General features: G+C 35.1%; 1 protein-coding gene and 1 long non-coding RNA gene across 4 annotated transcripts in view; one reads left to right on the forward strand and one right to left on the reverse strand.

Moving 5' to 3' along the window:
- The window catches only part of MCMDC2 (minichromosome maintenance domain containing 2), a 35,718-nt gene extending 13,375 nt beyond the window's left edge, over positions 1-22,343 (reverse strand). The window contains exons 1-12 of one of the 2 annotated variants that reach the window (XM_040487674.1): positions 22,157-22,343; positions 21,939-22,069; positions 21,809-21,868; positions 19,412-19,607; positions 18,649-18,771; positions 18,423-18,527; positions 15,810-15,935; positions 12,907-13,144; positions 7,523-7,728; positions 3,994-4,160; positions 3,330-3,509; positions 394-536 (exon numbers count right to left, since the gene is read on the reverse strand). In XM_040487674.1, the coding sequence (XP_040343608.1) occupies positions 394-536; positions 3,330-3,509; positions 3,994-4,160; positions 7,523-7,728; positions 12,907-13,144; positions 15,810-15,935; positions 18,423-18,527; positions 18,649-18,771; positions 19,412-19,607; positions 21,809-21,868; positions 21,939-22,069; positions 22,157-22,250 (1,769 nt within the window). In that variant the 5' untranslated portion in view covers positions 22,251-22,343. The remainder of the gene's footprint in view (positions 1-393; positions 537-3,329; positions 3,510-3,993; positions 4,161-7,522; positions 7,729-12,906; positions 13,145-15,809; positions 15,936-18,422; positions 18,528-18,648; positions 18,772-19,411; positions 19,608-21,808; positions 21,869-21,938; positions 22,070-22,156) is intronic. The other variant, XR_005794194.1, reaches the window with a different exon arrangement.
- LOC121038164 (uncharacterized) lies at positions 279-19,296 on the forward strand. 2 transcript variants are annotated; one of them, XR_005794196.1, is made up of 3 exons: positions 279-327; positions 1,402-1,522; positions 18,930-19,296. It is a non-coding gene; the product is annotated as an uncharacterized LOC121038164 (long non-coding RNA). The 2 variants fall into 2 exon arrangements; XR_005794197.1 differs by having other exon boundaries at positions 19,037-19,296.
- Positions 22,344-27,780: the final 5,437 nt, after the last annotated feature.

The raw sequence follows: 27,780 nt of genomic DNA on the forward strand, positions 1-27,780 counted from the left end.
GAACAATAATAGATGTGTCTATTAAAGTATTTTAAAAGTACACAGAATAATATACTTAAAAAGAATTTTTTCTAGGCTCAACTAAAAAATACCTAGAGTGTAAAAAAGACACGTTAAAAAAAAAATCATTTGTATTTCAAATCAGTGCACTTTACTCAGACACATCTCATACAGAGATTCCAATAAAAAATAACTTAGTGAAAACATGTATTGGAGGTTCAAATGATGCAACAATAGTGATTGTTAAGTCACCTTAAATTCTTTTGAAACAAGATAAATGAGAAATCAACCAACTAGCAATTCAAGAAACAAGTGAAACATAAATAAGTAAGTTAATTAAACACATCACTTAAAAGTCAATACTGGTTTTAAAGTTTTATATTGAATACCTACAAATATTTTAATGCAGATGCTGACAGTTTTGATCCACTTATAGAATCTGTTCTGATTCTGCGACTTGCTAGATAATAGCCATGGATCATTCTTTCTGCCTCCAAACTGAATTCTACATTCAAATTCTTTGCAAAAGCCAGCAGCTAAATTAAAAATGTGAAAAATTTAAGAAATTCAAACTTTGTTATAGAATCTATAGTACAAAAATCCAAAGTTTGCATACTTTATTTACATCAAAGTTGATTAAATATCTGAGGCTGTCCCAAAGTCATTGAACACTTTAAATCATAGTCTTATACTTATATAAATATTATTACAGTTTAGCCAGAATAATCTCTTCCTCCCTCTTAGTGCAGAAATGTTCTGTGCAATGTACTTGAATGACTATCAAGTCTTTACTTCCAGTGGAAAAAAGGCTCACTCACCTCCTTTCTGTGGGAGAGAGGCTTCCCTCAACAGCTCATTTCCCTTTGAATAGCTTTAATTCTTTGTCAATTTATTTCCTTATAACTTTCTCTCATGGGCCTTAGAGCTACTTGTTCTCCTTTTCCTTCCTTTTAAACACAAGTGATCACTAGCAATATGGAAGGCACTGTGTTAACTACTATGAAGGTAGGCCTTGGAGATTCCAATAAGCCTTCAACATAATGATTAGCACTATTTTTTCTGAACTTCGTGCTTTTATTCTTTCTGAGTGATTCTCAGTCCCTTAAATCCTTAATTCAGGGACATCATTTCCAGACTTTTCAACATCCTGGTTGTTTTCTGCTTTTTTCAACTCAGAATCAAAAGGAAAATTTAATCATAAGGTTGCTATTAACTATATTATATTTTAAATATAACTTTTTAAAGGATCTGTATATATCTTCTCTTCTTTATTCTCCTTACACTCCACAGTTCCCTCCAGACCTTCACAATTGGAAATTAATACCATTAATAATATCAGTAGACTTCTCTAGGTTCTACCATATGGAGTCACAGTAATGTGCCACCTATCTCTGTCCTCAGGAAAGGACTTGCCCCAGCTACTGGAACTGCTGTCAGCATTGGTGTCCAGTCGTCAGCTTCTTCAGGGAATGCCTCAGGACAGCCCATATCAAATGACTGACTGCAGCGGAAGTGGGGGCGGGTATTGTAAAAAAGTCCCTCTGTTTCTATCCAAAGCAGGACAATTCTGGTGGGTCTCTTTTAAGTCCAGAGCTCATTGTGGGGCTATCTTTGGGCCTGCGTCAGCAGCTTGACTACCTCCTCTGCCCAATCCTGCTCCTCTTCCCTTCCACAGGTATTGATAGAAGAGCTAGAGGAGCACTCCCTAATAAACAATGGCACACTAAACTCTCAGTCAGCCTCTTGGAGAGACCAGGCAGTGACACACTCCATCCAATCTGTTTTGTGTAATGGACAGTTTTATCTTCTGGAGAAATCATTTTCGGTGTTTCACAAGCCTAGTAAAGTCCAACTGTTCTCTATAGTCTGATGAATCAGCTATAAAATCTTTGGCCGGAGCTTCAAGGCTTATTGTAAATTTGCCAAATATTAATCCCAATGACTCTACAATAAAATTTTTGCTCCAGTCAGTTATGTCTTCTCATAGTTTTCCATGTATATTCATTTCTACTTTTATATCTTTGCTCCTACTTTTAATTCTGTTTAGAATGCCCATCCTTCCTGTCATTTAAATCATACCTTTCCTTAAGGACTAAAGTCTCACCTCCTTGAAGTCTTCCCAATTCTTGCATTCTACTTGATATCTTCCTTCCTGAATTCCTAAAGTACTTATAGTTAGCACCACCCAGCTTAGCACTTAAATTGTCCCTTAATGGTTTCATATATTTTGTTTATATCTCAATTAAATGATAAACTATTTAAAGAAGAAACTATTTTTTTGTGAGAATATAAAAGAGTGAAATAGGTTAATATATATAAAATATTCAGTAAATACCTAATTAATAAATTCCAAGGGTTTGTTGTTGTTGTTGTTTTTCAGGGAAAAACTGGGCAAAAATTTCTCTGGGTCATTAATATATGTAGATATATAGATATAGATATAGATATAGATATAGATATAGATATAGGTATAGGTATAGATATAGATATAGATATAGTACCCTAATTCCTAGACTACTACTTTTTTCTTATATACTAAAACAAACAAAAAGAGCTACTTTATCATAAATATTGTTCTTTTTCTATTCTACGTCAATAAACAATGTTCATAATTCAGTTTTAAGTCCACCTCACTTTTCAACCTTTTACCCATGCAATCTGCCTACAAAGAAGGCAGGTATAAACAAAATTGTTAATGACTCATAGATTCCCACTCCCAATATTCCCTGCCTTTTACCTATCCTACCCAGATACTTTAACTCTAGTGTGGATAGATTTCTGAATAGTTAATATTAAAAAGGCTTCACTTGTAAATACTTGTATACCTTTAATAGCTGTAAAAATCATTACTGAATTTACATCATCTACTCTCAGGTTCTCTGAACATGCTGCACATTTCCATGTCAGGACATTGAAATGGGTTAGTGAGTCATGACAGGTATTCTCTAAAGTCAGAACTCTGAAGGCATTTACATAAAGTAAATCCTTTTGAATAGTCTGTAAAATGTAAGTAACTGTATAGCTATACATCCTCTCATCATAATTTTCTATAGAAATATTCTATTGGTTTCTTTTTATTGAGAAGTTTTAAAGCCATGTGGATAGTGGTGCAAATAATTAACATTTTAATATTTATGTCTTTACACAGTTTTTAATCTAATTATAATCCTAAATATTTTCTATGCAATGTCCTTAAAATATTTAAAAGCTGAAAGGGACTTGGAATAAAATAATTCTAAATAAATAAAATTGGATGCTGAAAGTGAGTTCTATTTAAATTGAGAAACCTTAGCACATGTATTCTTGGTAATCATTTCTTCTACCTCTACCTTTTCAAAATCTTCAGTTGTGAACTTCTTAGAAGCTACATAAAGGAGCTCTTCAGGATCGATGGCTTTCTTTAAAGTGTGTTGCACAGTAGAAATAAGTGGGTAGCAAGAAGATGATTCATTGCAGTTAATCAATAATCCAAACGCCTCTACAAGATTAGCTGGAATCAAACTGCAATCCTACATCAAATGAAAATATAAAAGGCAAACATAAAACTCTGGCATTTCCACAAACACTTCAGATAATTATAAATACTGTTTATAATTATTTATATTATTAATATATGTATATTATAATATGTTATATACCTATTATTTTTACTTCATTATTTGACATTATTATTATTTAAAGTGTTTCCTGAAAAGCATGGGAATTTACTATGACCAATTTTTAATGCTCTTTATTAATTTCTTACACATTATTCACTAAAGCCTACTCTACTGCCTATTCAAATAATAATTTCTAGTAAACAGACACCTGCTTTGCATGACTAAAAAAAATGAAAATCTTCAGACAATTGCACTGTTATTTAGTTCTAGTACCTGATTAAGGATAGAAATGGGTTAATAACAAAACATTAAGAACAACAAAAACATTAAGATTAAAATCTGTGATTAAATTCCATAAACTACATTCTAAAAATAAAAAATACATATACCTTACCATCCGACCAATGAGAGTGTTGGTTTTCTGCATATTTCTCCTTGAAGATGAATCCATATCAACAAAAGACCAAAAACTGCACTGAACTGGAAAAGTCATTTGTTGATTAATATCATCCCCAAACTTCTTTCCTGGGATGTATACTGTGATGCTTCTGCTTTCCACAACTAAGTGAAAAGACATTGCCTATTTGTTATTTAAGTTTATTTTGGTCTATATGCCTATAAATAACAAATATTATTTTTAATAAGAAATACTATTATATAGAATTTTACTGTCTAAATGTGGGACAGTAAAGACACAAGTAAATTTGGTTGTTTTATAAGATATGGCTTAATTGGAGGATCTAATAAAAAGAATAAGGCAAGAGGGGTGCCTCAGTCGGTTAAGCATTTGGCTCTTGATTTTGGCTCAGGTCATACATGGTCTCATGGTTCATGTGTTTGAGCCCCATGGTCGGGCTCTGTACTGGCAGTGCAAAACCTGCTTAGGATTCTCTGTCTTTCTCTCTCTCTGCCTCTCTCCTGCTTGCTCTCTATCTCTCTCTCTCTCAAAATAAATAAGTAAACATTTATTAGACTTTAAAAAAAAACAAGGCAAGAAAAATATTTGAAAGTTTATGTGTCCCATGACTTGATGAGAACAGCAGTCCAAAGCATGTAGCTAGAATTATGGTCAGTGTCTGGGTAGTATAGGCAGAGGGTTAAGACACTGGTTATATTAGTGCAGGCTTATAAAGGGGGCTGAAATTAAGCAATATTCTTTTATGTGGAAATAAAAGGATATCTATATGAGAGTGAAAGAGAACAAGATTGATAGAGAATATAAACTACAATGACTAGGCGAAAATAGATCTCAAATTCAACATGCTAAAAACCAAATTCATCATTTTTCCTTCTCAAATGGCTCTGTGTGCATTATTTGCCATTAGAGGAATCACTATCCAACTACTTAAAACCCAAACAAACCAAAAAAATCTAGAAACAACATAGTTTCCTTTTTATCTTTCCTTCATCCCTTATAACCATTAAACCTATGGATTCAATCCTAGGATTCCATATTCCAAATATTTCTCAAATTAAACTTCTCTTTATTCATGATAAGAGAGTCTTTTCTTTATATTTATCTTTCTCTTGGGTCGTAAGGTAAATACATATTTAACTCTATAGAAACTGCCAGAGCAGTTTTCAAAATGGTTGCACTATGTTATACTTTCACATACAGTATATAAGAATTCCAGTTTTTCCATATCCTTGGTAACATCTGTTTTCAGTCTTTTTAATTTTTGCCATTCTAGTAGCCAGGGCCAGTTACTTAAATTTTTTTTTTAATGTTTTATTATCCAAAGTTGAGATAGAGGGAGAAAGAGCGTGAGCAGGGGAGAGGCAGAGAGAGAGCGAGACACAGAATCTGAAGCAGGCTCCAGGCTCTGAGCTGTCAGCACAGAGCCTGAAGCGGGGCTTGAACTCACAAACCATGAGATCGTGCCCTGGGCTGAAATCGGACACTTAACTGACTGAGCCACCCAGGCACCCCCAGGGCCAGTTACTTAATATGTGGGGCCTAGTGTAAACTAAAAATCTGGGCTCCTTAATCAAAGTACTAATTAAGAGTACTAATATAAAAAGCTTTTTCCTTTAAAAATATTTTATTACTTATGAAATGTAATAGGACTGATGTGGAGAATTTAGAACCATTATGCTTTACTCGTAAGAATATAAAATTGCACAGCCACTGTGGAAAACAGTTTGGTGATTTCTCATAAAGCTACACATAGAATTACCTTATGACCCAGCAATTCCACTTTTAAGTATATACCCAAGAGGTGAAAGTAGGGACTCAAACAGATACTTGGACTCATGTTCACAGCAACATTATTCACGATAGCCAAAAGGCAGAAACAACCTAAGTTTCTCTCAACTAATGAATGAATTTTTTTAAAAAGTGGTATATACATAAAATGGGATATGATTCAGCAATAAGAAGAAAAGAGATTCTTAAATAGACAAATTCATAAAGACAGAAAGTAGAACAGAGGTTACCAATGGCTGGAGGTACAGGGGAATAGGGTTATTGTTCAATGGGTACAGAGTTTCTGTTAGGGATTATGAAAAGTTCTGGAAATGGAGAGTGGTATTAATGACATAACATTGTGAATGTACTTAATGCCACTGAATTGCACACTTAAAAATGGTTAAAATGGTACATTTTATGTTATGTGTATTTCACCATAGAGGGGAACTCCTTCAACTTGAAAAAGAACATCTACAAAAAACCTACAGCTAACTTCATATTTAATGGTAACAAAACTCAAAGCTTTCCTGCTAAGATCAGAAACAAGTCAAGGATGTCTCCTTTCACCACTGTTTTTCAGCATCAGAGCTGAAGTCCTACTTAATACACTAAGACAAGACAAGAAAATAAATCTCGCCCAATACAGATTCACATGTTAGGACAACTGAGAGAAAAATTAAAACAGTGCATTTTCATATTAAATTCCTTTCTTTATTAATACAGGTAAAATGAGAAGTGCCATTTAATATAATTTCTCAGTTCCTAAAATGTGTACAATATGATCTTAACTGTTAAGTAATTCCTTGACTGATGAGACTATAAGTTAAACAGGTGATGGAATGCAAGCTGGTACAGCCCCTCTGGAAAACAGTATGGAGGTTTCTCAAAAAACTAAAAATAGAACTACCGAAGGACCCAGCAATTGCACTACTAGGTATTTATCCAAGGGATACAGATATGCTGTTTCTTAAATTTTTTTTTTTTAACGTTTATTTATTTTTGAGACAGAGAGAGACAGAGCATGAACAGGGGAGGGTCAGAGAGTGGGAGACACAGAATCTGAAACAGGCTCCAGGCTCCGAGCTGTCAGCACAGAGCCCGATGCGGGGCTCGAACTCACGGACCGCGAGATCATGACCTGAGCCGAAGTCGGCCGCTTAACCGACTGAGCCACCCAGGTCCCAGGTATGCTGTTTCAAAGGGACACATGCACCCCAATGTTTATAGCAGCACTATGAACAATAGCCAAAGGATGGAAAGAGCCCAAATGTCCATCAATGGATGAATGGATAAAGAAGATATGGTATATATACTCGGCAATCAAAAAGAATGAAATATTGCCATTTGCAACTATGTGGATGGAACTGGATGGTGTTATGCTAAGTGAAATTAGAGAAAGACAAAAATCGTACGACTTCACTCATATGAGGACTTTAAGAGACAAAACAGATGAACATAAGGGAAGGGAAACAAAAATAATATAAAAACAGGGAGGGGTACAAAACAGAAGAGACTCATAAATATGGAAAACAAACAGAGGGTTACTGGAGGGGTTTTGGGAGGGGGGGATGGGCTAAATGGGTAAGGGATTAAGGAATCTACTCCTGAAATCATTGTTGCACTATATGCTAACTAATTTGGAAGTAAATTTAAAAAAAAAAAAAGGCCAATTCATCAACAAAAATTTTTTAAAAAGTTAAACAGGTGAAAATTAATTCAAAAAAATATTGTTTACCTGATTGAAGCTGTTCTAGTTTATCTTTTTTGTGTGAAGCCAAGTCTCCTATAAAGCAGATACCACCTTTAGCTAGCAAAGCACTGCCAGCTTGAATACTAACTGCTCCAGTTCCATACTTATTCCTGGATAGAGTAGGAAAAATTTCAGTAGAGACTGGATGACGTATGCCACGAGGCACAAGTTTTATACTAAAATTCAAAAGCCTAGGAAAAAATAAATTATTCATTACTATTATTTACTATTTGATTTTCAGAAGTCATAATGTATAACAGCTACACAATTAAATTTGATTCAGTGTTTAGTAAGGAACTTTTTCTTTTTTTGAAGACTTTATTTCTAAGTAATCTTTACACCCAACATGGGACTTGAACTCACAACCCCAAGATCAAGAGTTGCATGCTCTACCAACTGAGCCATCCAGGTACCCCACCCCTAGTGAACACTTTTGTTAGGGATAAAACCACTTTTGAGACTTGGTCCTTAATTTGGAAAGCTCACAGCCTAGCAAAGGAGACATAAACAAAAAACTAAAACACAATGTGATAAGTACTAAAATAATATCATGAGAACATCCATATCAGAGTATTATTTCTTTCAGGAAGGAAGTTAGAGAAAGGTACAAAGAGATGACATTTGATCTGGGCCTTCCTCTTTATGGATTGCTTTCTCTTGTTTATTCAGAATGTTTGCATTTAGGCTTGCCAATAGCCCATCACGACTATTCCTGCTGCCTATATATCATGGTAACTCTTGATACATCTTCTTGTTTTCTAATTTCTTTGCCAATTGCCTGAGCCTCTTAATTTCTCAAATTTAAATTCTAAGAAAGGATGATGATTATTTTAAGCTTAGCTTTCAAATCTGATGCCACAGAAATCATAGCTCATTGGTGAAATCAACTATGATGAATAGACAAAGACATATAGTACAAAAGGGTGAAGTAGTATTCCTTAAATGTGGATAGGTTATGTGGGGTAATGGGTTCTACTTACATAAATGGGTTAGAAAAAAGCTTAGGGCAGAAAGCTGCCACCATGAGGCAAAAAGCACCCAAAGTTAGCTATCGAGATACTGTAATGGGAGCACTAGTAACTTGTTATATCACCTGCAGGAAATTACTTTCCATCTGGTACCAATGTACCTTAATCACAAACTCCACTTGCCCCCCAGACCCTTTGCTTCTTACACACACAAGTTAAAGATTACTATCTGATTGTTTTCTCCATGTTCATCACATGTGTAAGATCTTGTTTTCTTCACATTCCTCACATGGGTAATATCTTGTGAGCTCAATAAATACAGAGATAAAACCCCTATTTGGGGCTCTTGTCTCCTCCTGGACATTAGCCTCCCTCATATTCAATTTTGCATCTGCTCTCTTGCTGAACAACAGAGAACTCCAGACTCATAGTCTGCAACAAAGTTGATATAAAGTTTCTAGTGTATATGCCATTCCAAGGAATTTGGATGTTGGTTTGTAAAATGGGGGAATGAGGTTTAGAAAGAAACTTTTGCAAGCCTGTAGAGCAGTGTTTTTCAACCTTAGCTTACATTAAAATCACCTGGGGAAATTTAAAAAATTCTAATGTCAAGCCCCAGCCCAAACCATGAAATTAGAATTCCTGGGGTGAGCCAGTCATAAATATATATATTTTTTACTTCTCCCAGGTAATTCTAATATGCAGGCAGGCTCAGAACCTAGTTATATAGAAAACTGGGCCTCAAACTTGTCTACACATTGGAATCTAATGAGGAACTTTTAAAAATACTGATAGAAGGTTATATAATGTAAGGTCAAAATACAAAAATCAATTATATTTCTATATTCACAGAAAATATTTGAAGAATGAAATTAATAAAACACTACCATTTTTAATAGTATCAATATTTTCAAATATTTAGAAATAACTTTAGCAAAATGTATGTATGACCTTTATAAAACATTGCTGAGAGAAATTAAGGGGGATTTAAATAAATGGAGATACACATAGATTAAAAGATTCAACACTGTTATGATTTAAATTCTCCCTAAAATTGATTTATAAGTTAAATGCAGTTCCAACAAAAATCTTTAATGGGCTTTTTTGGAGGGTAGGTGAGTAGTATTAACCTCTGGATTCTAAACTTTATAAGAAAATGCAGGATTCTCAACTTTCTAAGAAAATGCAAAGGACCTAAAATAATGAAAAAGAATCTTGAAAATGAAGAATAAAGTTGCACCACTTGATTCAAAACTTTACATAGAGCTACAATAATCAAGAATTATGATAGTGGCATAATTATAGACAAATGGGTCAAAATAACAGAAAAGAGTTCAAATAGATTTATACCCAATTCAATTTTATACCTAGTTTATACCCACTTCAACTGATTTTCAACAATGGTACCAAAGCAGTTCAATGGGGAAGGGAATTCTTCTCAACAAATGGTATGGGAAGACTGGATAAATGCATAGAAAAAAAAACATTAACCTTGACTCCTACCTCACACCATATACAAAAATTAATTTATGATGTATAAAAGACAATATAAAAGCTAAAACTATAATGCTTCTAGGAGAAAATATAAAAGACTATCTTCATGACCTTAGGGTAGCCAAAGATTTCTTAGATAGAATCCAGAAAACACTAAACTTAAAAAAACAATAAATTGAATTTCAACAAAACAAAAAAGTCTGCTCATCAAAGACATTTTTAAGAAAAAAATACTAGTTTTAGATTGAAAGAAAATTTTCATGGCACATATATGTGACAAAGGACATGCATCTAGAACAACCCCACTTAAAAGTGAGCAAAAGACTTGAACAGACACTTCATAAAAGAAGATACATGAGCAGCCAATAACCACATAGAAAAAAATTCAGATCAGTAGTCATCAGGGAAATGAAAATTACAACCATAATGTGATACCATTTCATATGCACCAGAATGGCTAAAGTGAGAAAAGACTGACACCACCAAGATGTTGGTGATGATAGAAACAACTGGAACCCTACGTTGTTAGTAGGAATGTAAAATGGTATAATCACTCTGGAAAACTGTTCGACAGTTTCTTAAAGTTAAATATATACTTATCTAATGACATAGCAATTCCATTCCTAGGTATTTATGAAAGATAATGAAAACATAGATCCACAAAAAAGCCTGTAGAGGAATGTTTACAGCAGATTCATTTATAATAGTCAAAACATGCAAAACCCAATGTCCATCACTAGGAGAATGGATAAACATATTCTGCTATATTTATGTAATCTGCTGTATTTATGTAATCATAAATAATCATCAATAAAAACAATGAGCTACTGATACACACAACTGGGTCAACCTCAAATACATATAGAGTGAAAGAGACTAGTCTCAAGAGAGGCATTGTATGATTCCATTTTAATGAAGTTCAAGAACAGGAAAATTGACCTTGGTTACAGAAATTATGTATGTAGATAGGAATTGATTGAAGGAACTTTCTGAGGTGATGGAAATGTTCTATATCTTACTGTGGTGGTGGTTATAGCAATATATATACTTATCAAAACTCATTGAATTATATACTTAAGATCTGATTATTTACTGATTATTTAGTTATAAATTTTAACTAAAAAATAAAAAAACCTCAAATCTCTTGTACTACCCCAAATACCATAGGAAAAGTCAAAGGTTAATGACAAACAGGAAAAGGCACAAAGGCATTAATTTATAGGAGGTATCACAAATCATTTAGAAATAAGCAATAGAAAAGGTGACAATGGTCAAGGAGGTTTACAGAAAAATAATAAAAGTGTTTAACAAGCTCTTGGGGTGCCTGGGTGGCAGTCTTGATCTTAGGGTCATGTCCTGCATTGGGCTCCACAATGAGTGTGAAGCCTACTTTAAAAAAAAAAAGAGGGGCGCCTGGGTGGCGCAGTCGGTTAAGCGTCCGACTTCAGCCAGGTCACGATCTCGCGGTCCGTGAGTTCGAGCCCCGCGTTGGGCTCTGGGCTGATGGCTCAGAGCCTGGAGCCTGTTTCTGATTCTGTGTCTCCCTCTCTCTCTGCCCCTCCCCTGTTCATGCTCTGTCTCTCTCTGTCCCAAAAATAAATAAATGTTGAAAAAAAAAATTAAAAAAAAAAAAGAGTTTACAAGCTCTAAATAATGCTAAAACTTTTTTTTTAATTTATTTTTAAGCAATCTCTACAGCCAATGTGAGGCTTGAACTCAACCCCAAGATAAAGAGTTGCACACTCCACCAACTGAGCCAGCCAGGTGCCCCACTAAAACTTACTTCTAATTTAAAAAATGCCATTCAAAGTCAAATACCATTTTCCACCCATCAGATTTAAAAGTTTGACCATACCCAGTGTTGGTGAGACTGTGAGGAAAGAAATACTCTCATGCTCATCAATGGAGGATTAAATTGGTGCGATCTGTAGCAATTAGTACCACATTTACATTGAAATTTAATTAATTTGCTAAAATTAAATTTTAGCAAAACATCATCTGTCCAACAAACTTAATTTGCATTTTTTAAATTTTAAATTCTATAAATTTGTTTTTGCTTTACAAATGCATCCAGGGTATTAATACAAGAAGCTTATTCCTAGCTTTTTGAACATGTAAGTAACTTTAAAAATGGTACTTGCTAGTGGGGAGCCCCAAAATGCTGAGTAGAAGCTTATTCCAAAGTTAGGGTGATAGTCCCAGAACAGTAATTTTGGTACTTTTCACAGCCTTATTTTGGCACAGTGAATCAGTATTACTGAATGGAATCTTGTAGAAAAATAAGACAATGGTTTGTTGGTTCTTGCCCCCCCCCCCCCGGGAGATTACTTTCAAATGAAAATAAAGTACAAAAGAGAATGTTGAGTTAGGGAATTGAGGAAAAGGAAAAGGAAGTCTATGAAGGATATATTTATTTGTAAAGGTGTGAGTGGGAAAATTGGTTGAAACTTTTGAGTGGTTAAATCCTCAAAATATTGAAAGCAAATATCCAATTTATTAATTCCTGTGTTTAAAGTTTTGAACTCCATTAATAAAAGTTTATTTAAATATTTTTTTTTTAATTTTTTTTTTCAACGTTTATTTATTTTTGCGACAGAGAGAGACAGAGCATGAACGGGGGAGGGGCAGAGAGAGAGGGAGACACAGAATCGGAAACAGGCTCCAGGCTCTGGGCCATCAGCCCAGAGCCTGACGCGGGGCTCGAACTCACGGACCGCGAGATCGTGACCTGGCTGAAGTCGGACGCTTAACCGACTGCGCCACCCAGGCGCCCCAAGTTTATTTAAATATTTATACTGCCCAGATAATTATAAACATTTGTCTTATAATAATGCTCATGGAAAGGATTTATGCAAATAAATGTGTGACCAATTTATAATCTGAAAACATCCATGTCACATATTTTACCTGTCTACAAGTAGAGTATCACTTGTCATGATTAAAATATCCAGGCAATCTTTCAGTTCCTTGTTACGGTCACTTGTCTGTACTAGACTCATCAGCAAACATAGCTTGAGCAAATTGTAAGTCCCAGGAGGAACAATTTGTGATGCAAAGATATTGGCAAGTATCGCTGTAAATTTCCAGCATGAGCTGGAAGTCAAAGAGAGGAGATACCTAAAATTGTCGCTTATTCCTGAAGGAACTGAAAGTAAACATATATTAAAAAGGGTTTTAAAATAAGAAAATGACATTATAGATATCTAATCCCATTTATCAAAAATATTACTAAATTGTAGCTCTTTTAGCGATGCTATATTCAAATTCTTATAATATTAAATTATGATTAAAGGTCACTCTGGTCTCTCAATTTTATCTCAGGGAATGTAATAAAATGAAACAGTTACCCCATGTGTCCACATAAATTGGCTGTGGGGTACATGCAAATCCCTCATTCTTCTCCTTTTAAGACCTATGTAAACCAAGCCAGATCATGGGGCACCTGTATTGCAGTGTTTGCTTCTATATGTTTGAAATAATATCATCTTTAGTGAGGGCTAACCAGCAGAAGGGGAAATTTTTGAATGTTGTTGTTAAAAGGGAAGATTTAGGGTGCCTGGGTGGCTCAGTTGATTAAGTATCCAACTCTTGGTTTTGGCTCAGGTCATGATCTCACAGTTTGCAGAGTTTAAGCCCCGTATCAGGCTCCATGCTGGCAATGCAAAGCCTGCATGGGATATTCTCTCTCTCTCTCTCTCTCTCTCTCTCTCTCTCTCTCTCTCTCTCTCTCTCTTTCTCTCTCTCTCTCTCTCTCTTCTCTGCCTTCCCCTGCTCACTCCCTCTCTCAAAACAAATAAATAAAAATACACAAAGAAAAGGGAAGATTTATTCTCCACTACTTTGAAAGCACTGCACTGTACTATACTGTAACATTCTAGATCTTTTCTACTCCCTTACTCTGTCCAGCTCCTGAAATGAGCCTTTTAATCCACTTGATCATTGAGAAGAACTGCTATGCATGCATAAGCCAGTTCCTTTCTCCTAACTCTTGGGCTGCCATCATAGAGCAATGATTTCTTCTATTCATCCATGGCCATGGACCGAGGGAAGCCTACCTTAGTGTAGCTATTGCCACATTTGGGTGGTTAAATCTGCCTACTTCTGGAATGCAATATAAGAAAGCACACTTTCTCACCTACATATAAGTCCTGTTCTCCTACCAAATCAATAAATCTGGGAATACTTCACAGAAGAAAATATTTTAAATGTCACTAAAATATCTATTGTCCATTAGTGCTTTCTTTGTTCAATATTTTTATTTTTCTAAGAAGCTTTTCTCTTCAAGACAAGCAGAGGTATCTAGAATCTAATTGCATTTATTTTTTATTTTTTAAATTTTTATTTATTTAGATATTTATTTATTTTGACAGAGAGGGCAAGCATGCACATGAGCAGGAGAGAGGCAGAGAGAGAAGGAAAGAGAGAATCCCAAGCAGGTTCCTTGCTGTCAGTACAGAGCCTGACTTGGGGCTTGATCTCACGAACTGTGGATCATGACCTGAGCCAAAATCAAAGTTGAACAGTTAACTGACTGAGCCACCCAGGCTCCACTATTTTTTTTATCTTAAAGAGGGAAAGAGAACACAAATGAGTGAGACAGGCAGAGGGGGAGAGAGAATCCCAATCAGGCTCCGTGCTATCACCACAGAGCCCGGTGCTGGGTTAGATCCTATGACCCTGGGATCACGGCCTGAGGCAAAATCCTGAGTTGGATGCTCAACCAACTGAGCCACCAGGTGCCCCAAACAGATTTTATTTATTTATTTATTTACTTACTTACTTACTTACTTACTTACTTATTTTCCTTGAGAGAGAGGGGAGGGCACACACACATGTATGAGTGTGAGCAGGGGAAGGGCAGAGAGAAAAGGACAGAGAACCTTAAGCAGGTTCCATGCCCAGTGCAGAGCCTGAGGGGCCAGATCTCACAACCATGAGATCATTACCTGAGCCAAAATTGAGAGTTCATGCTTAACCGATTGAGCCATCAGGTGCCCCTAGAATCTACTTGCGTTTAACTCAACTTGGGCCTCTATTATTGCAGACGATTATCTAGTGATTCCTAAATAAATAAATAAATAAATAAATAAATAAATAAACAAACAAACAAACAAATAAATAAATCTAAAATCTAAAATCTAAAATCTAAAATCTAAATCTATTCAAGATTTAACCAGTCCTTCCTGAACATTTAAATATTTATATGCCAAGTTAAAAGAGTAGGTCTGCTCTCCTCTTTTACTTAATGCTTATTTGTGTTGGCATTGTTAAAGGAAATTACTAGTAATAAAGGTGATATTTTGGCCCCCATCTGCCTTTCTCTTCTGTCTTATTTCTTGATTGGTTCAGAACTCAGATGAGGAATAGGATGCTATTTTATTGGGTTCTTTTTCTCAGACAACAAGTTACTTAACATTGCCTTAGCTAGAAAATAAAAGGTGGGGTGAAAAACCTTTTGGTGAATCTCAAACTCCTGACATCTGGACACAATTTTCTCATTGCTAATCATGAAAAAAATCAAAATAAAGTTTAGGCAAAAAAAGGAGTCCTTCCTCTGGGCAAGGGTCTACATTATCACATTTTCTTTCTTTCATAGCCTTTATTATCTGTAATCATTGATTAGTTTATAGGTTTATTCACTATCTACCATATGATTAAGAGAAAGAACCTTGATTGTCCTGATTACAACTATATCTCTAGAGCTTAAAAGAGTGCCCAACAATACTTATTTCCTGAAAAAATACTTATTTCCTGAACACAAGGACTTAAATTTAATTATTTTTTAAATATGATACTAATAATTTCCTTACCTTCTGGATTACAAGAAATGATACTGTTTGCCTCTATACAGACAGCAGTTTGTGAAGTTCTTACACAGGTTGGAATTCCAATAATTTTATACTCATTTCCTATATTCATTTTACTCACAGATTCATCTAAAATCATTAAACACAAAAGAAAATATGTATTCACTAAATGAAACTTGTACGTGATCAAATGGTTCAATGATCTAGAACTAGTAACAATTCAGTAGTTGAGTTAGTTGTATTTACTTTTGTTTAGTATAATATCTATATAGAGTGGCACTAATAATGTAAATTGAGGCAATTTTATTGCTAATAAATTTTTATATTTATAGGCAATGATGAATTAACTTCAAGAAGCATGAGACATAGCAATTAGATAGTCTCCTATAATACAATGAAAGGAAAAACAAGATCATTCTATTTAAGATGAAATATCTTTGCATTAAATGACAAGAAATGTTAATAAAAATGATCTTATAAGTAATAATTTAATTTGGGAAGAAAATAATTTTAAAAGGTTTATTTCACCGTCTATGATATAGGCAAGGTATGTTACATACATCATTTAATTATAAAATGTTAGATATTATTATTCCACTTTGTATATAAAGAAACTGAGAAATTAAGTGATTTGCAGAAGGCATTTACTAAATGGTAAGTAGCAGAACTGAAATTCACATCTAGGTCTGCTTATCTCCTTGCACTATGCTAGGTTTCCCTTCTCATACCTACAGATTGTGCAATGCTTTTGCACAAATTCAAAATTTATCTTACAAACATACACTAAAAATCTTGATCCTCCATTAAACGGAAGTTGGGTGGTTATAAAGCTATGAAAAAAAGGACTTATAAGGAGGAACAAGATTAGCTTCTCTCTGTGAAGAAGATCAAACATTGACCTTCTCCATCATTTTTTTTCTCCTCTCTCTCTTACTCTCTCTACCCTTTTGGTGGGGGGGTGGGAGTTTCAGAGAGCATATTGGTGTACCCTGTAGACTGGAAGGGAAGAATCAGGCTTGAAAATTGGGAAAATAAAAACTGCAAACCAACCAACCAAACCAAACCAAACAACCAACCCAAAAAAACAAAAACAAAAACAAAACCAACTAACTGAAGGATACAGAATGAATTACAAGGGGAAAATAAAAGCAAACAATTTTTCAACTGTTCCATGGAATCATAGAGTTTGGTAGATGTATCCTGAGGTCAAGGAAAGGTCATGAGAAAAGCAAGGAGATCAGGAAGTCTTGGTATTTCTTCTAATATCAACCCCAAAAGGCCTGTTGTTATTAATTTAATCTCTAAAAATTCACTTAGGTTCCATGAAAGAGTTTATCTAAAGAAAGGGTTTTCTACTAAAATATAAGTTGGATAGCCACTTATATTTATACACTGTATGGTTTGTATATGGTATTTAACAGAATTAAGTAGATGAAAGCATAGACTTTGAAGCTGGAAGGCTGGAATTTGAATCATGGCTCTGCCATGTACTAGCTATATGACTCTGGATAAGTAACTTCTCTGTGCCTCAGTTTCCAAATTGTAAAATTGAGATAACAATAGAACTTACTTGATACGGTTACAACTAAATGAGTTAAAATATGTAACAGTGCCTGGCACACAGTAACTGCTATATAAAAATGAACCATTATCATCTGGGCTTACATACCTGCTTCATCCTTGTCAGGCCATGGTGGAAAGAGTTCTTGTTTGAGTCTCTACTTGCCTAACTCTTGAGTTTCCTATACTCGGTTGACATCTAAGCTCTCTCTTTCCAAACAGTTTAATTCCTCAAATTTCAACCCAAGAAAGGAGGCTGAGCCTCACCCTCATTTTCACTTGTTCTGGCTTTTCAGTGAAGAGCCATCTCTTTCCTGGGTGACTGACACTGATGATTTTCCCCATGGCAGACTCAGTCTACTCACAGGTCTCTACTCATGAAGTTCTCAACAATTAATCATATGTCACTGCTTATTCATTATTTTTAAGTTTATTTATTTATTTTTGAAAGAGAGAGAGAGGGAGGGGTAGAGAAAGAATCTGAAGCAGGCTCCACAATGTCAATGCTGAGCCAAAGTGGGGCTCAAACTCACAAACTATAAAGATCATGATCTGAGTCGAAGTCAGATGCTTAACTGACTGAGCCACCCAGGCACCCTCATTCATTTTTAAACAAATATTTATTAAGTTTTTACTATGTGCAGTAAAAAAAAAAAAAACCTATGTCCTTACCTTCATGAAGTTTACATTCTAAAAGAACCCCAATATTTACATAAGACACAACATAGAATAATGGGAGGTCTTTACCCCAAGTAATTGTGTCCCTGAGACTTAGCACAGTGTCTGGGACATAGAAGGTGCTAATATCTTTTTAAGTAAATAATGTATGAATCAATGAATAATTAATATATTAGCAAAATATAACTCTTTAAAACACTCTCAAAAAGATCTATGATTCTTAAGCTATAGAAGTACCAATTTATAAGTCATAAACAATAGTCATAAACATAAAATAGTCGTAAACAAACATAAATATAATAAATATAAACAATAGTCATAAACAATAGTCTTACATTTTTTAGCAATTTGCTTTTAGATCACACAAAACTTACTTACCCCTTAGAAAAATTGTAAGAGATTGAAACCTAAATGGCTGGTTATTGGAATATCCTTGAAAAGCATGAAGTGCCTTTGCTGTGATTATTTCAACTATCTGTTTATCTTAAGGCAAATAGCAAAAAAAAGAATTAGGTATTTGAATACACATTCTATTTAATTTCCACATTAAGATATAAAACACTATTTTAAAACTTATAATTGCAAAATGTAAATTCATTTTTACCACCAAGTACTCTAAATTTTCTGTCTTCTTGAAGTGAAGATGAACACAGATTACACAAAAAGTCATTTCTTACTGTTGCAGATTCAGTAGCACCAGGCACATGCACTCTTATATACTCAAATCCTAAAAGTAAACAAAGGAAAGCTAAATTTACTTTTAGATTTAGCTATCCATTTTCAATCCTTTAAAATTAATCTAACTCAAAGTATAAATAACTCAATTTTGCACATGGGTTCCTGAGAAGTTCAATTAACATTTATTGCATGGCTCTTTCTTGGCAGGTACTGTGTTAAGGCACTGGTGATATGGATACATAAACACACAGTTTCAAAAGGCAGCAATAAGAAACAGATAATTTCAATATGTGGTTTTCATTTGGACTGTCCAGAGAGAAGAGAGAATGGCATCCAACCCAATGATAAGTGGAGATGAATGGAAAAGATGTCCTGAGAAGGACTGAACTGAAGTTAAGGCAAAGGTCTGAGAGAGGACACTACATGGAGAGGAAACAGCATGAACAAACAGTCATAAAACAATGTGTGAAAACAAGTACTTCAGTAATCCAAGAGCACTGTTAAACTGTGGGAAAAAAGAGGGGAAGAGAGAATATACTTCAAGATCATGCAAAATAAACGTACAAACATAAGACAACAAGTTTTATTCCATTCTTTCTATTCTATGAATGTTTCATAACTAATGATAAACCTGATTTAGGATTAAACAATAATTGCTTGGTATTTTGATTTTACATTTTTATATCTACCTTTCGACAGAGGGCATGCTTCATCTGAACAAAGAAATCTTGCACCTTGTGTGTACTTGGTTACAGTTGTCATTGCAATCACAATACCTTGCATCATATAAAATCTTTGAGATGCATAATCAAGTGGAAATTCACAAAGATCAAGACTATAACTTCGCAGAGGAGGTAAATGTGTTAACTTCAGCACTATATTAATCTAATAAGAATGTAAAAAATGGTATTAATAAAATTGCAGATCTAATTGCACTTGCATTACATTATAGTAAGTATATTTGTGGAGTAAATCAAATAAATGATTTGTTAGTGTTATTAGGAAACAAAATGTAAGCATAAGAAAAAAGATTTAAATATAAAATTAAAGATGCAAAACCCTTAAATCTTACTTTTTAATTGGAAATATCATTATGAACTCATTATTTTTATTTAAAACCACACATTTCCTGACTATATCCATCGAAAAGACCTGTAAAAGAATGACAACCCAATAGTAATGAACTCTTCTAGTGCCCAGATTGTGATCTCTTAAATACAATTTCTCACCAAAAGGAACCTAAGCTGCTTAAGAGAAATGGCTGACTCCAGGTCTGGGGTGGAAAATATACCAGATGGACCTGCTGTATCTCCTTGTGCCAGAAATCAAGGGACTTACAAAAAACTAAAACATGGGATCTGTCAAAAGGACATAAAAGCCAGCTTTAAGGGACTCCCAGTGACCAAAGGTAGGATAAAATAAACATCAAAAGGAATGACAAAGATTCATTGAAATATATCAGATATATTTTAAATATATTAAATACATCAGATATATTAATATATCAGATGTCAGATATATTTTAAATTCATGAATTTTTCATAATAAAAAAATAAAAAACAAAACCCAAAAAATTACTGGTCATCATTAGAGGCTCACAAAATAATGATTTCAACTCATTATTCTCTGAAAACTTATAAATGGAAAGAACCAACCATTTATTCTGCCTTTCTGGTACAAAGTATATTTCAGGGTAACCAAATAGTTGATGAGAGAAAACTTCTGTTATAGAATAATTTCAGTTAATAAGTTCAGAAAGGTTGCTAAAACTAGAAAAAAATCACAACTTTGCAACTTTAATAAAATAATGGATTCTAGGCAATGGTCATCAGTGGCTGCAAAAACTATTAGGTGGAAGTTGATGGGAGACTGTATACTGAAGAGATCAGACTGACATCACCCAAACCTACTAATCAATTGTGGGATTACTAAAAGTGGACAACAGAGAGTGTATTTCTCCTAATGTAACACAATATGAAATACATGGCACTAAATATGATGTATTCTTGTCAAAATGAGTTGAATCTGAATTTAAGCAAGTTTTAAGAGCAAATTCCCTTTTTCCAGAAAAATGGGGTACGGGAGAGTAAGTTAAATGACACAAGAACATGGGGCACCTAGGTGGCTTGGTCAGTTGAGCGTTCGACTTTCGCTAAGGTCATGATCTCATGGTTTGTGAGTTTGAGCCCTGCGTTAGGCTCTGTACTGACAGCTCAGAGCCTGGAGCCTACTTCGGATTCTGTGTGTGTGCCTCTTTCTCTGCCTCTCCCTGCCTCATGCTCTGACTCTGTCTCTTTCTCTCAAAAATAAACATTAAAAAAATTTTTTTAAATGCCACAAAACATAATCAGACAAATCCAGATTATGAGACATTGTACAGGACAATTATCTAGGTTTTTCAAAATTCCAATGGTATAAGAAGGAAGGGGGAGGAAACTGCTCTAGATTAAAAAGGATTTAATAAGATATAAAAACCAATTATAATGTGTATAATGTGTATACCTTGTTTTGATACTGATTTGAACAAATAAATTGTGAGACACTCTTGAGAGTCCAATTGGGTAATTTAAATATAGACTGGATATTAGATGATACCAAAAAATCATTGTTATTTTGTAAAGGGTCATAGTGACATTGCGGTTATATAAGAAAAATGTCCACAATTTTTAGAGGTTGATAGTAAAGTATGTAGGTGGGACATAAGGATATCTGGGATTTGCTTTAAAATATTTTGGGGAAAAGATGATGCAGCTATGGCAATATATTACAAACTATTAGATCTGACTGACAGATAATATGGAGGTTCACAGTATTACTCTCTTTATTTTAGGGTATGTTTGAAATGTTTTATTATAAAAATATTTAATGTTATAAGTGATAATACAGGAAATAAAGATGTGTTTTTAAGATGGTCTATTGAATCTGAAAGAAATGTAGTACTTTTTAAAATAAACAAAATATTGTTTATTATTTAAAAATAATAAATAAAATATGAATAAACAAAATTGAATATAAAATATTTATTTTCAAGTAACATTCAAACTATTTTACCTTGGTTTTCTTTGTTAAATTTAACAAAAACTTACTTGAGCTTCAGTCTGTAATTGTCCAATTAGTGAAAGAGTCTTAACAGCAATAAAACAGACCTGTAATTTCAAACAAACAAAGTTACCAAAAATGCCATGTGGCATAAAATTATTTCTTTCTTTAACTTACAGATTGAAAAACTTGAGCAGCTTTTAGTGGCTGGTGTAAAATGTAATTTCCAAGTTCAGCATCCAGTTCAACAATATCAGAGGGATTTATTAAAATACTGAATCGATAGACTGCATAACTTTGTTTTGAATCTGTAAAAATACAAACATAAAAATGAGAATAGCTGCACATAGGAATTTTAAGGTTCTACAATATACAGTCACCTTTGCTGAACATACCATTGTAGAACTTGCAATCATCTATAAACTTTTGGAGGCCTCCACTTCTGTCAAGATAGATAAGGGCGGCCTCTTTCATTTTTAGATTTGACATTTTCTCCTACTGAGTCTTCTCTATTACAAATTAATTAAACAACTGCTGGTAAAGAGTACCGATGGTGAAACACACAGAAAAGATGAGAATACCTAGAGATAAAATAAATCAGAATTTACACCTCACGATCTCTAATAAAATCTTACACACTGTTAAAATTGAGAGTGAAATGAAGTAAGGTAAAATTCCCAATTTAAAATTCCTACACAAAAGAAAACAAAGTTTTGCTCTCAATAATATTTTTTATCAACAGTAGGTTATGAGATTCTCCACAAGATTTCAAACTTAAGAACAGGAACCTCAACTGTCTCTTTACAGAGTAGGTGCTCCCAAAAAATGGTTGTTGAAATAAATATTAGATGATGATGTCCCCTTGCAGGGGGTGTTTAAAAAATGAAAGTGGTAAAAGTTGTTACAAAAATTCAACCTAAGTAAAGAGTAGTTAAACTAAAAAATCTGAAAACTTAGTCGTAGATCTAGCATTTTCCTAGTTGCTATGGGGCAATCACCTGGGCTATCTTGGCTCAGTATCTTCATCTGCAGGAAATGAAAGGGTTGTACTAGATGATAAGGCCTCTTCTGGCCTTAAATCTTTTATCAGTAACCAACATAAAATATTAAACCTTGGTAATGAGAATGGAATTTGTAAAATTCATTTAAAGATAGCAATCAGCAATTGGAACAGTATATATCAATAATTGTATTAGGTACTAGGGATAAAATGATTCAGGATTGGATCATGCCATCAAGGAGTTGCCAATTTGGAGAAGTCAGATGACCATCACATCTATTCATCATCAAATATTTATTGGGCATTTAGTATTTATTAGATGCTAGACTGTCATAGGCACTGGGGCTACAAAGATGAGTAAAATATGATTCCTATTGTTCAGAAAGTACACAAAGGGATGATGGACATGTAAAAAACTTACTATAAACTTGCTATAAAAGAAATATTAATGTACTAAGGAGTACAAAAGAAACGATGTATTAAATAGTTCCTAAAACAGCATCGTCCTTGTGTAGGGGTCATAATGTTTTCTATTGGTATAGGACATTTTGATTTAATACAGTGGGTCATAGGGAAAAAACAATGAATTCTACTTTAAAGGTGGCATTTGATAAAGATTTAATTGGAGGAGAGGTGAAGACAGGAGGACTTTTCCAAAGACAGGGGTAACCCCCTGGTACCCTAATTAATAGACCTACACTACTGAATCCATACCCCTACTACTTGGAACTCAGGCCACTTACCAAAGTAAAGTAATTGAGACTGTCCTTTTGCTATTATATAGGGGGAAAAGTTCAGAGTTTCTCAGTGGCCATAAATACAATGATCTTAAAGTATATGTTGTGTTCAGAACATTTCATCTGTGCTTCATCTGAACATAAGGTTTCTGGGGCTGAATGAAGAGAGTCCATTGATAATGAAACGGTTGGGTGAGTCTCAATCAGATTATAACTGTTTGAAGTCCGTTATGATTACACAGGCAAAAAAAAAAAAATCCATCAAAGTTTTTAACAGGGAAAAATATGGTCAGATTTTTGTGTTGGTAATCAATGCCTACTGCTATCGTGGAATATGGGTTGGATAGAGGAAGAGATGATAATCAGTTTCTAGCTACTGATATAGTCCTAAGAGATGTACGGCCCAATCTAGGGCATTAGGAATGAAATGAACTGGAGCAGATGTATTCTAGACTTTTAAAGATTTCATGGCGACCGGCCTGTGAGTTTTCAAAATGGGTATGGATGATGCTGCTCTAACGGAAATATGGGACCCCGAAAAAGAGTAGGAAAATGATAATGCAAAGTTCATTTGAGATGCTCTAATTCTGATGGCTTCTTAGGCCACCCAGATATATATAAGCACTAGGACCACGTAAATCAGGGCCTGGACTTTAGCAGCTTAGGGGAAAAAAAAAAAAAGCTAGAGACAAAGCTCTGGGTATCACCTGTGTAAAGCAGAAGTCCTGGGAGTGGATGCACTTTTTGGAAAGGAAAAGTAGAGACACGACATGGAAGCCAGTGAAAAAGCATTAAATAAACGAACGGGGATAAAATTCTACAAATGTTCTCATACTCCAAAGAACTCAAGGGTTAGTTCGCTTAGAATAGGCAAAGGAGGTCAGGTCTTCTCCCCCTGCCGCGTCAGCAGAAAAACACCTCACAAAGCAGATAAAAACGAATGTGGCCTCACACTCTGGGATCCACGACCTCTCTCACCCACATCAGCAGCCTCCAGTGAGAGGAACCCCTGCCCAGCAGCACATAGAACCCTCTCCTCACGCACCGAGCTGAACCAGGCGAGCGCCACCTGAGGACGAACACACAACGTGAACCTCGTGAACCTCGCGCGCATGCGCTCACCTCTCTGACGTTAGTTGCGCGAGGGCTGCTGGGACCGCCCCCCCCCCCCGCCCCCGCCCAGCCCCCGCAACGCTTAACCAGGGTGATTACTGGGTCATCCTCCACCTCCTTTAATTAAATCACCATGTATCCCTCGCTGCAAGGCAAAAAAGAGGGAGAAAGATAACAAACTTTTGCTAGTTCTTGTTTTAACAACAACCAAGATTTTGAACACAACCAAGGGTGTCCATGGTTGTTTGCTTGTTTGTTTGTTTGTTTGTTTGTTTGTTTGTTTACTGAGAACTCTCCTGCTGGGAATGCAAAATGGTGTAATCAATGTGGAAAACATTCTGGGACTACCTCAAAGGTGGGATTACTATATGATCAAACAAGTCCCTGCCACGTATAATGAGGGGATTTAAAACATACGTTCACATGAAGACTAACACATAAAATGTTCATGGTATTACTCATAATAGCCCAAAAGTGGAAACAAGTGATAAATGGATAAATAAAATGTGGTATATCCCTATAATGGAATGTTATTTGACCTTTAAAAGGAATGGTGTACTAATACATGCTGCAACAGGGATGAGCCTTGAAAACACTATGCAAAGCAAAGCAAGCCAGAAATAAAAGGCCAAGTATTGTATGATTCCGTTTGTATGAAATGTCTAGAATAGGCAAATCTGTACAGAAAGTACATTAGTGTTTGCTTAGACTTGAGGGGAAATGGAGACTGACTGCTAATGGGTATAGGATTTCTATTTATTTAAACAGGTTTTTAAATGTTTATTTATTTATTATGAGAGAGAAAGTGTATTGCCTCCTGGCATAAGCGCCCTCAAGTCGGGGAGGGGCAGAGGGAGAAAGAATCGCACGCCAACTCTGTGCTGTCAGCACACAGTCCAATCAGGGCTCGAACTCACTAACTGTGAGATCATGACCTGAGCTGAAATCAAGAGTTGGACGCTTAACTGACTGAGCCACCCAGGTGCCCCAGATTTTTTTTAATTGTGGTAAAATATACACAACATAAAATAAAATGAAACTCTGTACCTATAAAATAGTAACTCCCTTTACCCACCCCACCACACCTACCACCTTCTATCAGATCTTGACAACCACCATTCTACCTTCTGTGTCCATGAATTTGACTACTCTAGTAGGAACCTCATATAAGTGAGGTCCTTAACTTTTTGTGACTGGCTTATTTCACTTAGCAAAATGTCTTCAAGGTTCATCTATGTTGTAGCATTTCCTAACTTTTCAAGATGGAATAATATTCCATTGTATGTATATATGGCATTTGGTTTATCCAACCATTTAAGATTTCTTTTTGAGGTGATGACAATGTTCTAAAATTGATTGTAGTGTTAGTTGCATGACTCAAAAACCTAAAAGCCAGTGAATTGTACACTTTAAATTGGTGAATTGTATGGTATTGGAACTAAATCTCAATAAAGCTGTTACCAAACAAACAAACTTAAAACTTGTGCTGATTCCTTCCCCATTAGTATTACTATGATAGGAAACAAATATAAAATATAAAAGGATAAAATAGGCAGAAAGAGAAAGGATTAGGACCTGAGGTCTCTGGGTGGGGAAAGACATGTTTTGGAACAATGCTGGGAGTGTTTGACCACAGCAAAACCACTCCTCCTCCCCCAGGCAAGAAGGTTCATCTTAAGAATGTAACAGACACCACCTACTCCTCCTCAGGTTCCCTCAGGAATTTGACAAAAGACAGGACTAAAAATAAGTAGACCACAAAACCTATGACCCACAAGGAACAGTTTGGCCATAGACCACCCCTCATACAATGGAAACGAGCCAATCAGAAATGGACAACCCAGCACCTAGAGTTATACAGCCAATAAGGGTAGAAAGCAACAAGGAACAAGGGGAAAGGGAAGAGGAACAGGAGGGCTGACCACAACCTTATAAAACAACGACCCTTGCCTATAGTCCTTGGGCATTCATTTTTGAATGTCCCCTCTCTATAAAGAGAGCTTTCCTACTATTCTTACTTTCTAATCTTATACTCGAATAAACTTTTGCCTGCTTCTCATTTTGTGTCCACCTCTTCATTCTTTGAATCGGCGAGACAACGAATTCTGGGTATTGAGGAATAAAATCCTGCAACATTACTTGGTACAGTTACCTGTCCTCATGTATTCCATGGTTTGAAGAGGACCTAGGTGGTGGAATAAAAGTAATTGAAGCCATTCTTTTCAATATTTACTAGGGTTGACAAAACACCTCAGAGTTTGTTTTTCTGGGGGAATATAATCTTTGTTAGTGTTGAGGTGATAAAAATGCTTTGCTGGAGCCTAAATCAACTTGTAACAGCAAAAGGATGTTAAAACTTTTGTACAACAATTCTGTGGTTATGGATACTATTTTATTTTTTATTTTATTTTATTTTTTTTAATATATGAAATTTATTGTCAAATTGGTTTCCATACAACACCCAGTGCTCATCCCAAAAGGTGCCCTCCTCAATACCCATCACCCACCCTCCCCTCCCTCCCACCCCCCATCAACCCTCAGTTTATTCTCAGTTTTTAACAGTCTCTTATGCTTTGGCTCTCTCCCACTCTAACCTCTTTTTTTTTTTTCCTTCCCCTCCCCCATGGGTTTCTGTTAAGTTTCTCAGGATCCACATAAGAGTGAAACCATATGGTATCTGTCTTTCTCTGTATGGCTTATTTCACTTAGCATCACACTCTCCAGTTCCATCCACGTTGCTACAAAAGGCCATATTTCATTTTTTCTCATTGCCACGTAGTATTCCATTGTGTATATAAACCACAATTTCTTTATCCATTCATCAGTTGATGGACATTTAGGCTCTTTCCATAATTTGGCTATTGTTGAGAGTGCTGCTATAAACATTGGGGTACAAGTGCCCCTATGCATCAGTACTCCTGTATCCCTTGGATAAATTCCTAGCAGTGCTATTGCTGGGTCATAGGGTAGGTCTATTTTTAATTTTCTGAGGAACCTCCACACTGCTTTCCAGAGCGGCTGCACCAATTTGCATTCCCACCAACAGTTCAAGAGGGTTCCCGTTTCTCCACATCCTCTCCAGCATATGGATACTATTTTAGATGGAAAGTTCTGGTGATGCCCTTATATTTTAAGATAGAATCAATTCACAAAAAGGTACTCATATATA

This window comes from Herpailurus yagouaroundi, unplaced genomic scaffold (assembly GCF_014898765.1).
Source record: "Herpailurus yagouaroundi ecotype Mexico unplaced genomic scaffold, PumYag 165, whole genome shotgun sequence".
Taxonomy (NCBI): Eukaryota; Metazoa; Chordata; class Mammalia; order Carnivora; family Felidae; genus Herpailurus; species Herpailurus yagouaroundi.